This window comes from Pleurodeles waltl, chromosome 4_1, assembly GCF_031143425.1.
Source record: "Pleurodeles waltl isolate 20211129_DDA chromosome 4_1, aPleWal1.hap1.20221129, whole genome shotgun sequence".
NCBI lineage: Eukaryota > Metazoa > Chordata > Amphibia > Caudata > Salamandridae > Pleurodeles > Pleurodeles waltl.
In genome coordinates, this window is record NC_090442.1 from 535,544,535 (window position 1) to 535,562,384 (window position 17,850).

A 17,850-nucleotide genomic window follows, 5' to 3' on the forward strand; every position below is an offset into this window, starting at 1 on the left:
ACTCTCATGTGATCGAAATTTATAAATGACGCATATGATATCCAACAATAACTTTGAATTGTTTTTTGAGCTATTGATACAATATTATTATAGAAATAAATATGCCAGTTAAATACATCTTTTCCTGCCCACATAGCTGTTTTTAGAAGATTGTGAGTCAGAATGTGAATTGCGTCACACATCTTCTCACTAATTATTGTAACTTGCCTGCTTCAAAGCACACAGGACAAACACAATGAAACATAAAATAGCTGTAACTATTAATAGTCAAACAATTTTCTTTTGACATGGTCAGCATTTTTGGTATCTAATATAGGGTTTCTACTCTTACATACATTCACTCTGCTGTGTGCACTAAATAAAAGGTTTCAAAAGTCTTGATGCTTACAAAAGTCATCTTGTTAAATCTTTTGTTTAAATATTTATTTTCCTCCTCCTCCAGCAGTTGCACGCATAAAGGTAAACACTCAAGCATTCTTTATTAGTTAAGTTCTTATAAAAAGTAGCTTTTCACATTTACTTCACAGACCAATAGATGAAGCTTGTTAGAAAATTAAATAGATCTTTTTTTAAAAACTTTATGGGATAACTGAAATTCTGTTGATTTATTATATTATATTTTTCTCTGTGCCTGTCTAAGCAGTGACTTCTTTACCATACATGTGTTGACAGACAATCATTCTTGACAGCTTCCAGGCAGAAAATAACTCTAGTGTGTTGGGCCGGTGTCATAAAACATAGGTTTTAGCAAACAAATAGAAATTCTGTGTTCTTTGCAAAGGCACCCTCTGTGCAGAAGGACAATTCTGGTGTCTCTTCCTACTCTACTCTTCATCCTATCCTCCTCGTTCCTGTCAGGTGTAGTACCCTAAAAAAAAAACTCAAAAACCAGTCCACATCACTGGAATTTTAACTGTTTTTAAATGAGCCTTTGAGCCTTATCTGTTCTTGCATAAGAATGGTTAAGCTTCCTAGGAAATTACAAACTAGAGGCCTGCTTGATTCAACGCAAAATACACGTATCAAAACCTGTTTCGTAACAGTGACAGGGTTCACTCAAGTTAACATAAATATTCTCATGCTCAGCACAATTAGACATCTAAAATTATTAAAAATAATGTTCAAATAACATTTTTGGACATTAGTAAGTATTGCAATAGCACTGTAGAATAAACTATGTATTTAAAAATATAAACACAGTTGTGAATAATTAATGCACTTTTGATTTAAAGGACTCAATAGAAAGCATATTGCATAATGGTGTTACGCCCTCTTCAAAAGAGTATACTTCTCTCCTAAAGTAACATTCATGGGCTAGAACCAGCTGCACCAGGAAGGTTGCCACTAACTGGATCTGGATCTTGGAAGCTTTGGGGCTCATAATAGAACCGGTTGTGATACGTTTCTGGTGGAAATGGATATGGTCGCTTCCACAGATCGGCCTCTGATTGTTGGAAGTCCCTGCTGCGTCATGATAATACTCATCCTGCACCATGAGAGAAAATGTTAGAGGTCAAAGTTGGCAGTGGTGAGGCTCTGACGCAGAAGATGGGCTGTTTTTAATAGGTGTGTGCCGCTCCTCTTCATTTGTGGAAGTTACCGAGTTGGAAGTGGGGACAAGTACCCATCCTGTACAAGGGGCACTGTAAAAAACTCTTTGCTGTCCCACACAGTGGTGTCTCTGAAGAGAGCTTGTGAGATGAGAGGTGGACATGGCGTGAGTGGAAGAATCTGGTTTAAGGCTAGTTTCCCTTTCTATTGCACCATGATAATGGACTATTGCACATACGAGAAAATTCTGCAGTATAGAAAATGTTATGGTAGAGCTCATGTATTTCCAGATCTAAGCCTCGCTATTGAGATGAGGATACAGAAGGTGCAATATGTGAAAAATATGCATCGCCACTGGCCTTAATTGCTTCTCTCTGGCTTTGATGCTGAGTTTGTGGTATATCTTTTAACAGATTCATAATGTGCATTTTAACTTGTTTTACAAATCAGCCCTCAGTGGTTCTCCAGTGGCATTTAAATATATGTATTATGATGCGTTAAGAGACACTATCAGTTAAACATGAACAAGCACCATTTAAAAGTAGATCTCACTTGAGTCTGATAATAAGATCACTACAACCTGACTTGATCTTTTGGTTCTTCCACCAAACATTTTAGACCTGGACCTCCTTTTTAGGAATGGCACAGATAATGATTTCTCTGGTAATCGGTTAACTGGCTGCATATATTTGCAGCTTGTAAAGTGTCACCTTAAAAAGCAGAGCCAGAGCTAATTAAATATTTTGGGTACCTGCAAATGAGGCTGCCCACTTAAAAGGAATAGCGGGCTAATCAGTGTGCTTCTGCCCTTAATAATCTGCTTCAGATTTAGAAAGCATTCCTTTGTAATTCAGGCCACACTTCGTATTTCAGACTGCCTGGTGTTGGATGCAATGAATCCTGGAGTAGAGCAGACTTTCTCTTACTGTACACAATAGGAATAAGCCAGGGGTGATTTTTTTTTAGAGGCAAAGAGGCTTGAAGGTTGAAGTCTTCCTCCTTTTTTTATACTGAAACAATGTTGTCCTTTTTTAATAACTACAGATGTTACCTACTAATGCTGCCAACCTGATGCAGAAATTGAGAACCACATACTGATGCTTGGCGGAACATTTTAAGTGCAGCCCTCTTTGTGATGAATAACGTTAAGCACATAACGTATTTTTAAATCATATATTCATTCTTGGGAGGATGAATGTCCATGGGTCAAGAATGAATTCCAGTGGTGAATTCTTCAGCTCACATGACCATTAGGCCAAACTTTGACAGGTGCCACTAGCAGTGTTGGTGGGCCCTGATTAATTGGTAGTATGCCTGTGTGTAGACTCACTGAAATTCTTGTTGAGGATATGGTAGGCGTTATGATAGATATCAGTGACAAATCAGTTAGCTAAACACTCTTTGTGGCCATCATTTTTTGATGCAGCCTCTTAAAATGTCTTGGCAGGTATGCATGTGCTATTTGGCCTAAGGGTTACTAAAGATGCTGTCTGATAGATCCAAAGTTATTTTCCCCTGTTTGACTAATGAGAGAAACAAAACATATTTGATATGATGGTTGAACTAATCTTAGTCACTGGTAATTGCTCAGTGCCTGAGTAAGGACCAGTAGTTCTGTTTCATTAAATTGTTTCCCTCCCAAACCATTTTTGATGTCTTAGTTGCTTCGAGTAGCTTATCTACACCTTGACATGGGTACCTTGCTTGCTGTGCCACATGGACACAAGCTGTATCTCAGTAATGAGACCTACCACGGCTGAAACTTTTCTGGGGAATTGTGTACCTCTTCAGTTGTGATATCCCATACAAATTCAGGCTGGACTATTATAAGACCAAGATGGCCACTAATGTAGTTATTAGAATGAAAACCACTACTTGTCAGATTGCGGTTTAGCCAATAATTACTTTTACATCCATTTTTAAAACATTATCAACTCTATAATATATTTTGGCAGCATTGCTATGTAAATACCAATAGTTATGTTTGCTTCTTGTTTCTTTTCAGGTCACTTTCCAACCCACGAAATAAAAAAGACAAGGTAATGCTGTGCATTTGTTTTCACTTTCTCACTAATTAGAGGACATATTTGTTTCAATTTTTGGAACTTCCCATAAACAAAAAGTGTTTTTTATTTTTCAGGTCCCTAGACAAACAGATCTAGCTGAGGATTTCGAAGACTTGACTCTCTCTTCCGACACAGCAACAGAGGATTGTGATTCACCCACTTCAGCTTACAGAAATGCCATGTTATTCATAGATCAACTTAGTGTAGAAGGCCACGGTAAGAGTTATGTTTTCTAGCTCTATTTTTATGGGCGAGCGCAAAGCACTCCGTCCATTCTGTAATCTCTCTTTGGGCTTCAAACCACGCCCATGGCACGTCAATCACTTACATTGGTTCGCAGGCTTGCCTTTTAAAATGCGCTTGCTTTAATTTGTGAAAGGCATGCATACGTCATGCCTTTGCTGGTGTTTAGCTCCCCTACACAGCACCGGTAAACTGCTAAAAACATCCGAGCCTCGATGTTTTCAGCCTGGGGTCTGGACTACTTTATCTGTTCATTTTTCACGCACACGATCGCGCTGCATGGTACGATCGCGCTGCGGTTTTTTTCTTTAATCGGCTCGCTTATGTCAACTGTTTTACTTTTTTTTTTCAGTTTGTGTGGCCAAAAAAGTCCAGTTAGTAATTTTCAACGCATATAACTCTAACTCGCGCAAATGCGAGAACCATTGCATTGCAAGTGCTTGTTCAAAGTGTAAACACTATTGAAGGTTATTGGTAGTATGCCCTGCACTAGAGAGGCATTCCCATCTTTCAGATACAGTTGCTCATGGGTATTATATCCTGCAGATTTCTTTTTCCTCTGATCATTTCTGTGCCGCAGACTAAGACTCCTTAAAATGTTTCTACTTCTGAATGGCAAGCTATACCAAAGATGTTCTGTTCTTTAGTGATACCTTTGGTTTTACTGCGAGTGAAGACATCCTGGCCAAACTTGTGCCACCAACAAGCCTTGCTGTTACTGTACGGTTTCTAAACCATGCTAAGTGACCCATTCATTTATTTCCGCATTCGTCTGCATTTTCTTTGCAAAGACATTCAAAATTATATCAATTTGAAGCATTCTTGATAAAGACTCTGAAGGCTACAGACTTTGTAATAGGATAATCCTGTCTGCAATATACTCTGGGCATAGGACAAATACAGGTGCCCCACTGGCCAAAAATTAAACATTAATTTTACCTACCACTGATATCTCAACTTTATTTTGATGTCAGATATTCAACAGTGATTTTGCCATATAAAACACATGCCCACAAATGACATCTCACAGAAAAAAGATTTGTAAAATAAATAAATAAACTAAAATAAAATATTAGTAAAGCAGAACTAATACATTAATACAATTTAAAACCTTTCACACTTTAGAACAAAGAATATTCTGCTTTAGTCAGATTAGCCCTTTACTACATCATGTGTTTAGAAAGAGAATGTGTGCCCAAACCATTTGTCAGATAAAAACAAAAATTCGTACTGGACTCAACACTCAATGATGATTACTTTATGAGGACTTGTCAGACCCTCACCACATGTTTTTGTGCAGGCATGCTGCAAGGTACTTTAAACAGCAACATGCATGTCTGCACATCATTGGTAGGCCATGCTGCAAGGCACTTCAAATAGTCACATGCATGTCCACACATCGTTAGTAGGCCAGCAACTAGTGTGCTCATTTATGATAGCCACCACTGGCGGAAAAAACAACACAACAAAAATGCTGCTTTGTTGGGCTGACCAGTACCCCTCATCAAAACCCACAATAAAGTGCAATCGAGGCAAACAAACAAAATATAAAACAGAGTAAATTGAGAAAATGTTTACTATTAACGCCCATACAGTAGCTCTTTTCACTCCCTCCCCTGCCTGTTAAATATTACATAAGGTGCAAATGAGTGCTAAAGCAAGCTTGCTGTAAATTACAGTGGGAACATGGGCCTAATTTGCTGATCTAATGATGCAAATACTCTGTTCCCAGATTCACAGCTCCCACTGTTTGTTGTGTTGGGACAGTGGCACAGCATTGCCAAGTGTGAGTCTTGTGACAAAATCACAAACCTGTCATGGAAGCATTAATAGCGGGGCGACTGAGTACATACTTGTGGAGTGTGTGCTTTCTGAAGTGATCTGTCAACATCCATGAGAAGAGAAACACAGATAATTCATTTGTTGCCTGGACTCTAGGTTCCTTTCTCTGATATTTCCCAGAGGGTGCCAGTTGCCTAGCGGGCTACTCTAATTCTTGACACTGGCATAATCGTATGTGTTAAAGTGAATTTCCTGGTATATTATTTAATCTGTTGATCCTTTTCAAAATTGAAGGAAACACATATTAGAGAAGTAGAGTTTCTTTGGCTTCCACTGAAATAGAAATAAGTGCCTGCCTTTTACACTCCAAACTGGTAAGAGTGTTATGAATATTGTTAAGAATTTGTAGAGCCTTAGTAAATTGTGAAGTATTTGCCCTGGTGCCGAATCTATAGATACAAGCCATCTGAATACCTCTGCTGCAGGCCCTGGCCTTCTTACCAGTGGCCCTGGACTCCTTACCAGTGGCCCTGGACTCCTAATCACACCAATAACTTGAGTTATCTGCTGGATCCTCATCACATGTGATGTGGGTTTAATGAAGTCAGTATTCCAGAGTGCAGTATTCCTACATTATCGTTTGGGGAAAATCCTTTTGCTTTTAAATGGATGCCTTTAACCCCCTAAAATGAATACTATTCTGAATTCACTTTGGAAATGGTGCAGAAGTTCTGACATCAGCATGCTATTCCACAATCCAAACCCTTCTTCCTCCTTGCCTAACTTTCTTAATGTTTTCCAAGCCACAGTGAATTTGTTTTTGCCCTAAAAGTGATTTTAGGAGAGCTAGAGTCAAATGTGTGTCTAGGATGTTTCCTTGCCCCCAGAAAAAAAAAAAACATACAGTACATTTTGGCTGACTACTGTGTTGCAGCCTATTGAATGGTTTTGAACAGCAGATTAATTAGTATTTGCCTTTCTTAGGGAAATGTACTGCAAGCTGGTGCAAAGTGGTTTCTGACTACGTATTCCCCGTGGATTTCTCTCCTTTGATTACCCGGTTTTCTTTTTGTTTTTTTTACTGTCAGTGAGACTCATTACCTTAGTTTCACCCACTATAAATTCACTGTAAAGGATCTGAGTGCTAACTGCCTGTGTCTGCCTTTAAGACTAGACAGCCACTGCACAGCTAGGGTAAGAGGCTTTGGGCTGGTTACCTGTGAACACGCGAGTACCCATGTGGGTCAGACTGTGCACGTGAGAGTATGGTCTTTCGCTACTCAGTGTTCTCGCCCAGGTAGCCTGTCGCAGAAAGGACTTTTGAAGGATTTGCACTGACCTGAATGTATGCCTTTTAATGCAAGTAAGTATTCATATTGCAGGTCTGTAGGGATTATTGAGGTGTGTGGCGCTTTAACTACTTTTCACATAATAGGGGAAACCTCCCCAAAAGTACTGTTTTGCACTGTGTAGGCGTTCTGGGTCCATGAAGATACCAATCTAAGGTAAACATGAACTGAGTGTATATTTACCATCCCTAATGTTAGAAATTGGGTTTCTGGTTGGCAGAGGTATGCACCTTGTCCGAGCAGGAACCACAATCCTAGTTAGGGTAAGTCACCAACACACCCTAAAAGAACCTGTAACTTGGCACAGACCAGGCAGGCTTAACCTAAGAGACAATGTCTTAACTATTTCTGCAACATTTCAAACCGTAAAACAGTGAAAACACCATGCAAAAAGTAAGTTTTAAAGTTACCAAATAGAGCTTAATTGAATGAACAAAATAAGATCATAGCTACAAAAATCTATTGGTAGACATTGAGATATGAGTTTTTAAAGAATGAACTCAGTTGTAGTGCTTAAAAGCATAAAGCACCAACCAGTGCAATCTGGTTGCGCTAGACCAGGTGAAATTTGAAAAGTTTGTTCTGCTGAACCAGTACCTTGGTTTGTAGTTGCGTTATCATTGAGAATAAGATACGTGGAGCAAAGGAGGCAATGCGCTGACATCAAGCCCAAAGATGTAGATAATGTATTGGCTCTGCGCCACACAAATTTGGAGATGCATCAGGAGTGGAGGCCATGCATTGCACAGTAGGTAATGCAGCAGTGTTGATATGTTGATTTTGGACAGGAGTAGCACTTTATACCCACTTCCAAGGACCAGGGCAGGATTGGCACCAATTAGAGGAGGTAGTGAGCTAGAAGTCCTTTGTGTCCCTGAGACTTCAAAAGAACTGGAGGCAAGCCAGCAAGCATTTGTAGTCACTCTGGTTCTGGTTTCAAGAATTGTGGGCCCAGTCCTTTTCACCCAGGCAAGAAAAGCAGCAGGTCAGCACAGCAAGAAATCAGTTCTATCAGGGCAGCATTCCAGGAGTATAGCAGTCCTTCTTGCAGCACAGCCGTCCTTCTTCCTGGCAGGGTATCCACATGTCCAGAAGTGTATTGAGTTGGTAGGGTCCGAAGTCCAGTTCTTATACCCAGTGGTGCTCTTAAAGTGGGGTAGACTTGAAAGAAGGGCTTTGAAAAGCCCAGAGGTCCTCCTGTCCCGCCATGGCTCCAGACTCACTACAGGATGGTATGTAACCCTTTGTGTGGGGACAGGACACAGCCTATTCAAGTGTACTAGCCCCTCCCTCCCAACCTGCCCAGAATGGCCCATCAGGATGTTGATGGCCCATCAGTCATACCTAAGCTCCCTTTGTGTGTGGCTTTCATGAGGGAATGCACAAGTCCAGCTGCCACCCCACCCCAGACGTTTAGTGGAGACAGGTACACAGGAGTAAGAGCAGGAAAATGCCATCTTTCTAAAAGTGGCATTTTCAAAATTGTAATAATAAATCCGACTTTACCATTAAAGAGGCTTTTTCATTGGAATTCAATAGGTACTAATCATGACAGAGCTACTCCTTTTCAATCACCCTATGGCTTCCTAGGGGCTACCTTAGGAGTGGCTTTTATGTAATAAAAGGGATGCTTAAGGCTTGGCAAGAGGTTGTAGATGCCAAGTCGACATGGCCGTGTGACACTGCATTTAGGGTGCAATGGCATATTTCCTAAAGTGCTACTTCAGTGGTTGGCAAAAGCAGTGCTGCAAGCCCACTAGTAGCATTTAATTTACAGGTTTTGGGCACATGTCGTGCACTTTACTAGAACTTATAAGCAAATTAAATATGCCAGTTAGGTGTATACCAATCAAACCATGTTTTAGGGTGAGAGCACATGCACTTTAGCACTAGTCAGCAGTTGTAAATTGCTCAGATCCTAACGTCAACAAGAAGAAATCAGCGAAAGTATGAGGCTAGCAGGCAAAATGTTTGGGAGAAGACAGCCCTCGGGCTGTCTGGTCTAAAACTTGTCCTCCCAGCTGAAAGTGGGGAGAACTACCCAACCTCCTGTCAGTTCTGAACACTCAGGCAGAAGAATCTGTGTTCCACTGTAAAGTCCATTCCCTGTAGGGAGATGGACCACCTCATTTCCATTAGCCACCTGAGGGTCCTTTGGTCTGTCAGAATCTGGAAGTGAGTCCCAAACAGGTATGGTCGCAACTTCTTAAGTGCCCAGACAACAGAAAAGGCTTTCCTATTCAATAGCACTCCAGCTCTCTCCCCTGGGAAGTACCCCCCTAGAAATGAAAGCTTCAGGTTGGTCTATGCCCTCATTGTTAAGCTGTGAAATACTGCCCTTATGTCATGCTCTGAGGCATTAGTTTGGGCAACGGATTCCCTGGAAATGCCAGGGGTCTTGAGCACAGGGTCTGTGCAAATGGCCTTTTTTACGGATTCAAATGCTGGCATACCTCAGTCCAAATTACATTTCTGGGCTGCTTCTTGGAAGTCACCTGAATCAAGAGGGCAACAAGGGTGCCATATCCCTTAACAAACCTCCTAATGTATCCTGTAAGGCCCAAGAAGGCCCTTACCTTAGGTTGGGTTTTGTGGGGCCTGAAGCACTTCCTGCAGTGGTCCTTCCAGCTGCTACTGAAGACAGCTATGTCATCCAACTAAGCAGCCCTGAAGGCCTCCAGACCAGCCAAGCCTTTGTTCACCAACCGCTGAAAGGTGGTAAAGGCATTCTTGAGCCGAAAGGGCATCCCTCTAAATTGGTAGTGGCCCTTTGGAGTGGAGTAGGCTGACCTCTTCTTGGCTCCTTCAGTTAGGGCAACCTGCCAGAATCCCGAAGTAAGGTTGAAAGTACTCAGAAACTGGGCAAGTCCTCATCTGTCAATTAGCTCATTAGCCTGGGAAATGGGAATGACCTAAGCCCCCCTTTACTCTACACTGAACCTGAGTTGGGTGTAGTGCCCTGTGGGACAGATTTTGGTACCAGCACCACAGGGCTGGATCAGTGGCTACCGGAGGGTTCAATCACCCCAACTCCAGCATCTTAGAAACCTCATCTTTGATGCTGACTCTCTCTTTGTCAGGCCGCCTATAGGTTTTATTCTTGACAAGGGGACTCCTATGTCAATATCATGGGTACACAGGAGGCTAATCCCAGAAGTGATGAAAAACAGGGAGGAGAGCTGTCCCATCAATTGGTGACAGTCCCTCTGCTGTTCTGAAGTCAGGGTAATGGAACAATTTACACCTTCCACTGACCCATCCTTCTCTTTGGAAGCTAGGAGGCCAGGGAGAGGTTCACAGTCCTCTTCCTACCCGCCTTCTGTCATCAGCAACATTGTGACCTCAGTCATTGTGGAGAACAAAACGGTTGATATGGAGGACCCTCAAGGGGTGGTGTTTGGGGTTCTTGAGGTCCACCAAGTAGGTGGTTTCCCACTTCCTCTCAGTCACCTCCTAGCGCCTGGTCCAACGATCTTGTAGGGGCTTGGGCTCCACTGGCTTCATAACCCAATTTTTTTTGTCCAGGTTTGAATTCCACAGGAGTAGCCGTCTGGTTGTATTACTGCTTCATTACCTCCTGACTTGCCTCCAAGTTTTCAGAAGCTTGCTTTCAAAACTTGGCCATCAGGCTCCAGAGGGCTAGCATGTAGCTAACCACATCTGTGGAGATTTCCTAGGATCTTGCTCCCTCTCCTCCCTAACCAGACTGTTGGCGGTCTAGTCTTCCTCACTAGAAGACTACAAGGACGGATGCTAGAGCGACCGCACGGCCACTACTGGAGTTCTTACTGCTAGAAACGCTGTTCCTTGTACATCACTCATTTTCACAGTATTGTAAAGTAATTCGGTTTGCACCTTGTTTTTTTTAAATACTGCTTTATATGTTTGGGGGACACTAATACTCTTGTGGATATCAAGGGTGTACCCTTCGCCTGCAAGAGCGAGTCACCTCCAGGCCTCCATTTTTGTTGACTGTCTAGTCATCCTCACTAGGAGGACACTACAGAAGTAGGATGCTTCCGCCAAAGGCAAGCCCGTCAGTGCCCATCTGCGCCCTTCCACGCATAGACTGCACACAGCACCAGCCAGCCATACTGCTGGTTGCTTTCACGTTAAGGTGTGGATTACTTAATGTAAGATCGTTAGTGACGTATTCAACTGAAATACACTTGCCTACACAATCTGGGATGAACTGTTTTTGTCAGAAGAGTGGACCACCTCTGACTCATCTGTTGACTTAGGGCTGGCTTGCCCGCCAGATTATAACATTTTTCATAAACCACATGCTAACAGGTAAGAGACGGGCATCAACATTGAGGACAAATTATATTTTGCACCTTTAAGTGTAGATGAACTTGCTGACCCTGAAATACTCTGCTTTTCTCTAAAAGATGGCATAGGCTACATATTTCCAGGCATTTATGCTGCCGTCCTCTGGGTTCCTCGAGTTTATCCTTACAGGATCAGATGTACGAAGCATTGTTTGCAACTAGTAAAATGCACTTTGGCATGTACCAACCCTATTCTGCGAGTCGGAAACCTATTACGGAGTCGCAAAATAGGGTTTGCGAGTGGCTATTAGGAAGGGTCGTGTAAACGGCATCCCTTTCTAATTGCGAGTCATACTGGTACGTATGAATGTTTTGCAACTGGAATGCGGTTGCAAAACATTAGTATTTTACTGACTCCATAGAGGAGTTCGTAACCCATTCGCAAATAGGAAGGGGTCCCAATGGGACCCTTTCCCCTTTGTGAATGTGAGTGAAAACATTTTTTAAGAGCAAGCAGTGGCCCCACAGACCAGATAGAAAACTTTCCAGTTTTTTTTTTTTTGTAATGCATCTCATTTTCCTTTAATAAGTGGCTTGCACTACAAAAACAAAAGATTACTTTATTTAAAAAGCGATCACAGACATGGTGGTCTGCTGATCCCAGCAGGCCACCATCCTTGTGATTGTGTCCATTCCCAAATGGGTTGTAAATTGCGACCTACCTCATAAATATTAATGAGGCAGGTCTCTTACAACCCATTTGTGAATCGCAAACAATGTTAAAAACTCTGTTGTACATAGTTGTTTGTGATTTCCTAATAGCGAATCACAAAGATTTGCTATTAGGTAATCGCAAACCCAAAACTACGTACATCTGGCCCATAGTCCCTCTTTGAGATGTTTAGTAATATAGTTCTTGCCCTTTCTAATTATATTATTTTGGGCGATTTCAGTCTGTGGGCGAAGAGAGACCCTGCCCTTGAGCTCAGAGAACTGCAAGGGTCCTGTGATATTTCTGTAATACAACAGTTAGCACAGGGCCCTACCCATCAGGCCAGCCACATCTTGGATGCTATTTTCGCCACAAAATGTCTTGCCACTATGGGGAACACTTTACCCCTCTGTTGGACAGACCGCGCCTTAGTGACCTTTGAACTTCAGGGTAGGGAGATTGGTACACCCAAGACGACCATGGTTAGTCAGTGACTCGGCAGAGCTTGGAACAAACTTAATAAATTAATCTATGGCAAGCCATTTTTTGAGTTGCTTTACTCCATTGATGTAGAGAGTACGGTGGAAGGTGACTACTCAGCTTTAGAGAATCGAATCCGGGAACGTTTTGATTCAGTTATCCCAATTAAGGAATTAAAAACTTCTCAGAGACCATCTGCCGCTTGGTATAGCGCCTCTCTTGAAACTCTAAAACTAAACTGGAGGAAAGCTGTAAGAAGATGGCACATCGCCTATAAGAAAGAGGTCAATAAGAAGGAAATTACTAAGGCCAAAGCAGAATACTATGCTAACCCTATTTTGGCCGCTCTGAATAACATTAAAAAGGTGTTTGACATTATTCAAGCAATTTCTAATCCAGAATGCCTGAATAAAGCAATTGTACCATTGCAGGCTCTCTCTGATGATCTCGCAGAATTCTTTGAGGAAAAGATCTATAGAATCCTGTAAGGTATTACCAGCTCTCATCAGAAGCGTAATACTCCAGTAGCTACGGACGACTGCAATAAGAATGAGAATCTCATGAACAGATTAGAATATTTTGTTCCTCGAGCGAAGGACTGCTTCCGAGCTATGATCACTTCTTCAGGCTTGCCTTTAGATCCCCTGCCTCACAACGTTTGGAAAGAACAGGCATGGGAGTTATTTCCACTTCTTTGGTAAATATGTTGCCAATCCCTGCAGTTGGGCATTGTACCTCCAAACCTGGAAAAGGGCTGTACTCACCGCCATCCTGAAAAAGCCCATCCCTGGAACCTGCAGTCTTGAGTAATTACAAGCCCATATCCCTCCTGCTGATTCCTTCTCAAATCCAGGAATGTTTTGTGAGTAAGGCATTGTCCCAGTACTTTTAAGATAACAGCCTACTTGAAGAGGAGCAATTTGGCTTTCGACCAGGCCATGGGACTGCATCAGCTCTACTCACAACCCTGGATAAACTCAGAATGCGAGTAGATAATGGTCAGTCTGTGGTATTGAATTTTATTATATCTTTCAACCACATTTGATACTGTTAGTCATAATATGCTTCTGACCCAGCTAGCCTTGAATGTAGTTTGTGAAACATCAATGAACTGGATCTGCTCTTACCTGTCAGACATATGTCAGGCGATGACCCTCCCTCTTTTTTGTTCCGACTTCAGGGCCAATAAGAAGGGTGTCCCACTAGGCTCGTCATTCAGCCCGATTCTTTCGAATATCTATACAAGTCCTCCAATTTCACTTATCAAATCTCATGATGTCAGCCTAATTAATTAAGCAGACTAAACCTAACTTATTTTGTCATTGGAAGGCAACCAGCAGTCGACAGTCAATGCTTTTCATGACTATATGAAGGAGATCATTGATTGTCTTAATTGTAACTTTTAAATTTATTGGGGACAGATTTTCTATGTTGCAGGGCAAACAGATTCCCGCCCATACTTCCCCCTAGCTTTTAGAAAGTTCCTACTGACGTGATTATTGACGCATTAGATGCTTTTGATAAGAAACTTAGTTTGGAGCTTGATGTGAACAAAATTGCGGGTTTCTATTTCTCTTTAGTTTGGAGTCTTTCTGAAGATTTTTCCGTTACTGCCTTCCTCTACTAGAGTTTTGGTAGTATGTGGCATTATCCTAAGCAGGTAGGACCATTGTAATGCCCTTCTACTTGGAGCTCCTGATTATCTATTCAATTGCTTACATCGAGTCCAAGTTGTGGCTGCTAAATTAGCCTTGAACAGACCAAGAAGTGCACCTGTCACATTGAAGGATCCTCACTGGCTACCATTAAGACAAAAAATAGTTTTCAAATCCCTTTGCACTATTTTTAAATCTCTTCATGGGCTTGGCCTGGTTCCCCTACAAAAGAGTATAAAAAGAAACTCCCCAGGTAGGAGTCTTTGCTCCTCCTCAGCCAGTTGTGCTCATGTGTCTAAATTTAGAATAACTAGACAACACGGATGGGCTTTTATGATTGGAGCTGCTCGACTTTGGAATCAACTTCCAGTGTCTCTTAGATCTTCAGCGGACCTATTGCAGATCAGATAGGCCTTAAAGCGTTGGTTTTTTCCTAAATAAGTGGAGCCTCTGATAGTACTTTTTGCTCTTCTCAAGCCGTAATATTCTGTTTCCCCTGGTAGTGATATAGCGCCAGGATACCAGTTCGGTGGCAGTGCGCTCTATAAATGATACAAATAAAGAAATAAATAAGACGTCCCCTTCCAGGATGCCCATAGAGCAATTCAAAGGGACTAAAACCAACCCCTCCTGTGGCACCTCTCTTTAGACAAAAAGTAGACATTGAAAAAGGATGTCCCACTTACGCCTCATGGGCTCTGGTAGGCCCTGGATCATGCCTTTGAGGGTATTGTTGAATCTCTCAATAAGTCCATTGGTTTGTGGATGATAAGGTGTGGAAAACTTATAAGTAACTCTATACTCCTTCCACACGAACTGCATGTAAGCGGACAAAAAGGTGATGCCCCTGTTGAACACTACTTACTTGGGGAAACTCACTTAGGTAAAATTCCCCCTTACGGCGTTAGGCACTGCAGGTGCGTTGTGGTCCTCGGATGGATAGTCTGTGGGTACTGTCTGGCATAGTCCAAGAGAACCAGGATAAACCCACAGCCAGTGGCTCTCTGGGGATCCATGGGCCCAACAATGCCAATGCCCACCCTTTCAAAGAGAGGATTCCAACAACAGGTAAGGGATTCAGAAGAGCTTTCAGCTTCTGCCCTGTCTTTCCGCTGGCCTGGGAGGCCAAAAAGGTCCTACAGACAGCATCTGAGGAAACCACCATGCGGGGCCAGTAAAAGTGGGGGACCAGCCGGGCAAAGGTTGTGTCCTGGCCCAGATGTCCTGCTAGGGGTGTCTGGTGAACCAGCCCCAGGAGGAAGGCCCTGTAGCACTGGGGGACCACCAGGGCCCTTATTGCCCAATGCACAGGTGCCTTAGGCCCACCAAATATGAGGCCATACAGAAGGTTCAGTCAGGTCACTAAGGGAGACAGTGCCCTCCTCAGTGGGCACCGTGGTACCCTCCTCTGGTGGGAGACATTTAGGGGATAAGTTCCCTTGCCCTTCCCTCTCTTGGCTGTTTTCTGGGCCATTTGTTCAGGGTCCAGACTGCATTGACTCCCTTCCAGGTAGTCATGGACCCGGTGGTTGCACAAGCCCACTCAAGCAACCCAAATATTTCCAGGTGTGACCTAAGCTCTACTTGCTTCCAAGTAGTGTGTTCTAGGCCATTTCCTAGCAAACATTTTATAGGCATGGCAGGGCTTGCAGCACGTTTCAGAAGACCTGCAAACCCTTCCTCCCACTCAAATGGAACAAGGGCCACTGGATAGTGATCCTCCTGGTTGAGCGCTACTACAACCTGGTGGAATGTATTGGTTAAAATCTACTCTGGGGCCACCACCTGACTCCTTGCCATAGTCAAGCTGACTGTTGTGTCCCTAAGAGCCTACATACATTAACTATTGATGGTGACCCACTGCCTATAGATTACAGTATTAGAAGGCACATGGGCTTTAGGCACTATCTTCTCATCACCCAGGGACTATAGGGTGACCTCACTGTGATTCTCCCCATAATGCCCCCCTTCCCCCCAACAGACTAGGACAAACTCCTCCCCAAGCACTACACTCACTACCCCTAGTGTCATTTCTCCAGTGGGAGGCTGTCCCCTCTTAAGGCACTTGGCATCACCCCTGTAATGCCCATACTCATAGCACTTGACAGTCTTGTTCTTACTCTTGTCAGGGAAGCTCTTTTTCTGGTGACCACTTTGGGAGTGGGACCCTTATCCATTGAGAATTATTTTGGGGGCCTCAAGAGAACTCTTTTTGTAAATTTTTTTTATCTCCCCTATCCTCCTTCTGGTGGGAACTCTGACCACCCTTTTAGGAGCCCACCTCCAGGCTTCTTGGGCATTCTGGTGCTGACCCAGAAGTCCGCCTGTTCAGCAAGCTTTTTGGAGTCAGTCAGCTGGCTAGCCACTAGATGTTGGTGCAGCTCTGGAAAATAAACTTCCAGGCTGTGCACCCTCAAAATGAGGTTGTATAGCCCAGTGAAATAATCTACCTTACTGCCTCTCACCCAGCCCTTTATGCCTTGCTGGTAAAGTCTACAAAGTCTGCCCAGGTCAGTGTGGAAAGTCTGTGGCTGCCCCTGAACCTCTGCCTATACCTTTCAGGTCCTCTACCTCCAGTGTAAGGATTGTGTCCCTCCCCAATGTGGGCATATACCTCCACAAGCTTACCCCCAGCACGCCTCAGGAAACTTGTGCACCCTTAGAGCCACCTCAGAGACTGAGAACCACTTCTCAATGTCACCCCCCACCACATAACTGGGCACCACATATTTTGGGATGCAAACCTTTCCTTCGAAGTGGACACTGCAGGTATGCTGCCACCATTGCTGCTGGACTCTCCTTGCATGACTTTGATGTCCACCTGTCTCACACTCAGCTCATGGGCCATTCACTTTTTCGAGATGGCCAGCCTCTTTTTCTTTTCTTCCAAAGCTTTCTCCAATTTTAAATTGGCAAGCTATAGCTTAAGCTGTCTCTCCTCGTTTCTGTCCTCCAGCATCCCCGGGGGCAGGTCTCTGGATGACACACTGCTCCCTGTCCTGGGTGGATTATCCAATCCTGGAAGGATATTGCTTCCCTCCTTTGCAGGTAGCAGTCCACGACCCTCCTGGGAGTCCTGGTCCAATGTGTCCTCATTATCCAGCGCCTCCTCATTCTGTGGGGGAGTGATGGTCCTCTGCCCATGTCCTTAAAGCCTTTTGGAGGTCTGCCTTGTTGATATTTCTCTTGGCATTCAGCCCCCTGTCCTGACAAAACTGCTTCAGCTGGCCCCCTGTGTGGGGTTGGCCAGGCCATATTACATCTTTACAGGTGAAATCTCAGAGCCAACAGGCAAGCTTAGAGAGGATGACTTTGGAAAAATCTAAAAAATGCCAATCAGAAAGAATTGACTGGAATTGGTCTCAGTTGTGGAATGGTAGTGTACAAGTTACTGCAAGGCACTGCACAAACACAAGTCCTTTCCTCGCCTTGGGTTTCTGGTTGGCAGATGTATGCACCTATCCAAGCAGGGACCACAGTCCAAGCAGGGTTAGTCACCAATACACCCCAAGTTAACCTGTGCTCACCCCCTGGTAGCTTGGCACAGAGCAGACAGGCTTAACTCAAGAGGCAATGTGTTAAGTATTTCTGCAACTTTTCAAACAGTAAAACAGTGAAAGCAGCACACAAAAAGATACCACACCTCGTTAGAAAATATAGCTTAATTTAATGAACAAAATATGACCAAAATGACAAAAGTCAAATAAGTAGCAGTCGAGATATGAGTTTTCAAAGAATAAA

At 43.2% G+C, this 17,850-nt stretch overlaps 1 protein-coding gene across 14 annotated transcripts in view; it reads left to right on the forward strand.

The window, feature by feature from the left end:
• The window catches only part of ANKRD26 (ankyrin repeat domain containing 26), an 829,339-nt gene that overhangs the window by 327,152 nt on the left and 484,337 nt on the right, over positions 1-17,850 (forward strand). For all 14 annotated transcript variants that reach the window (XM_069228894.1, XM_069228896.1, XM_069228898.1 and 11 more), the window contains 2 exons: positions 3,557-3,590; positions 3,692-3,833. In XM_069228894.1, the coding sequence (XP_069084995.1) occupies positions 3,557-3,590; positions 3,692-3,833 (176 nt within the window). The remainder of the gene's footprint in view (positions 1-3,556; positions 3,591-3,691; positions 3,834-17,850) is intronic.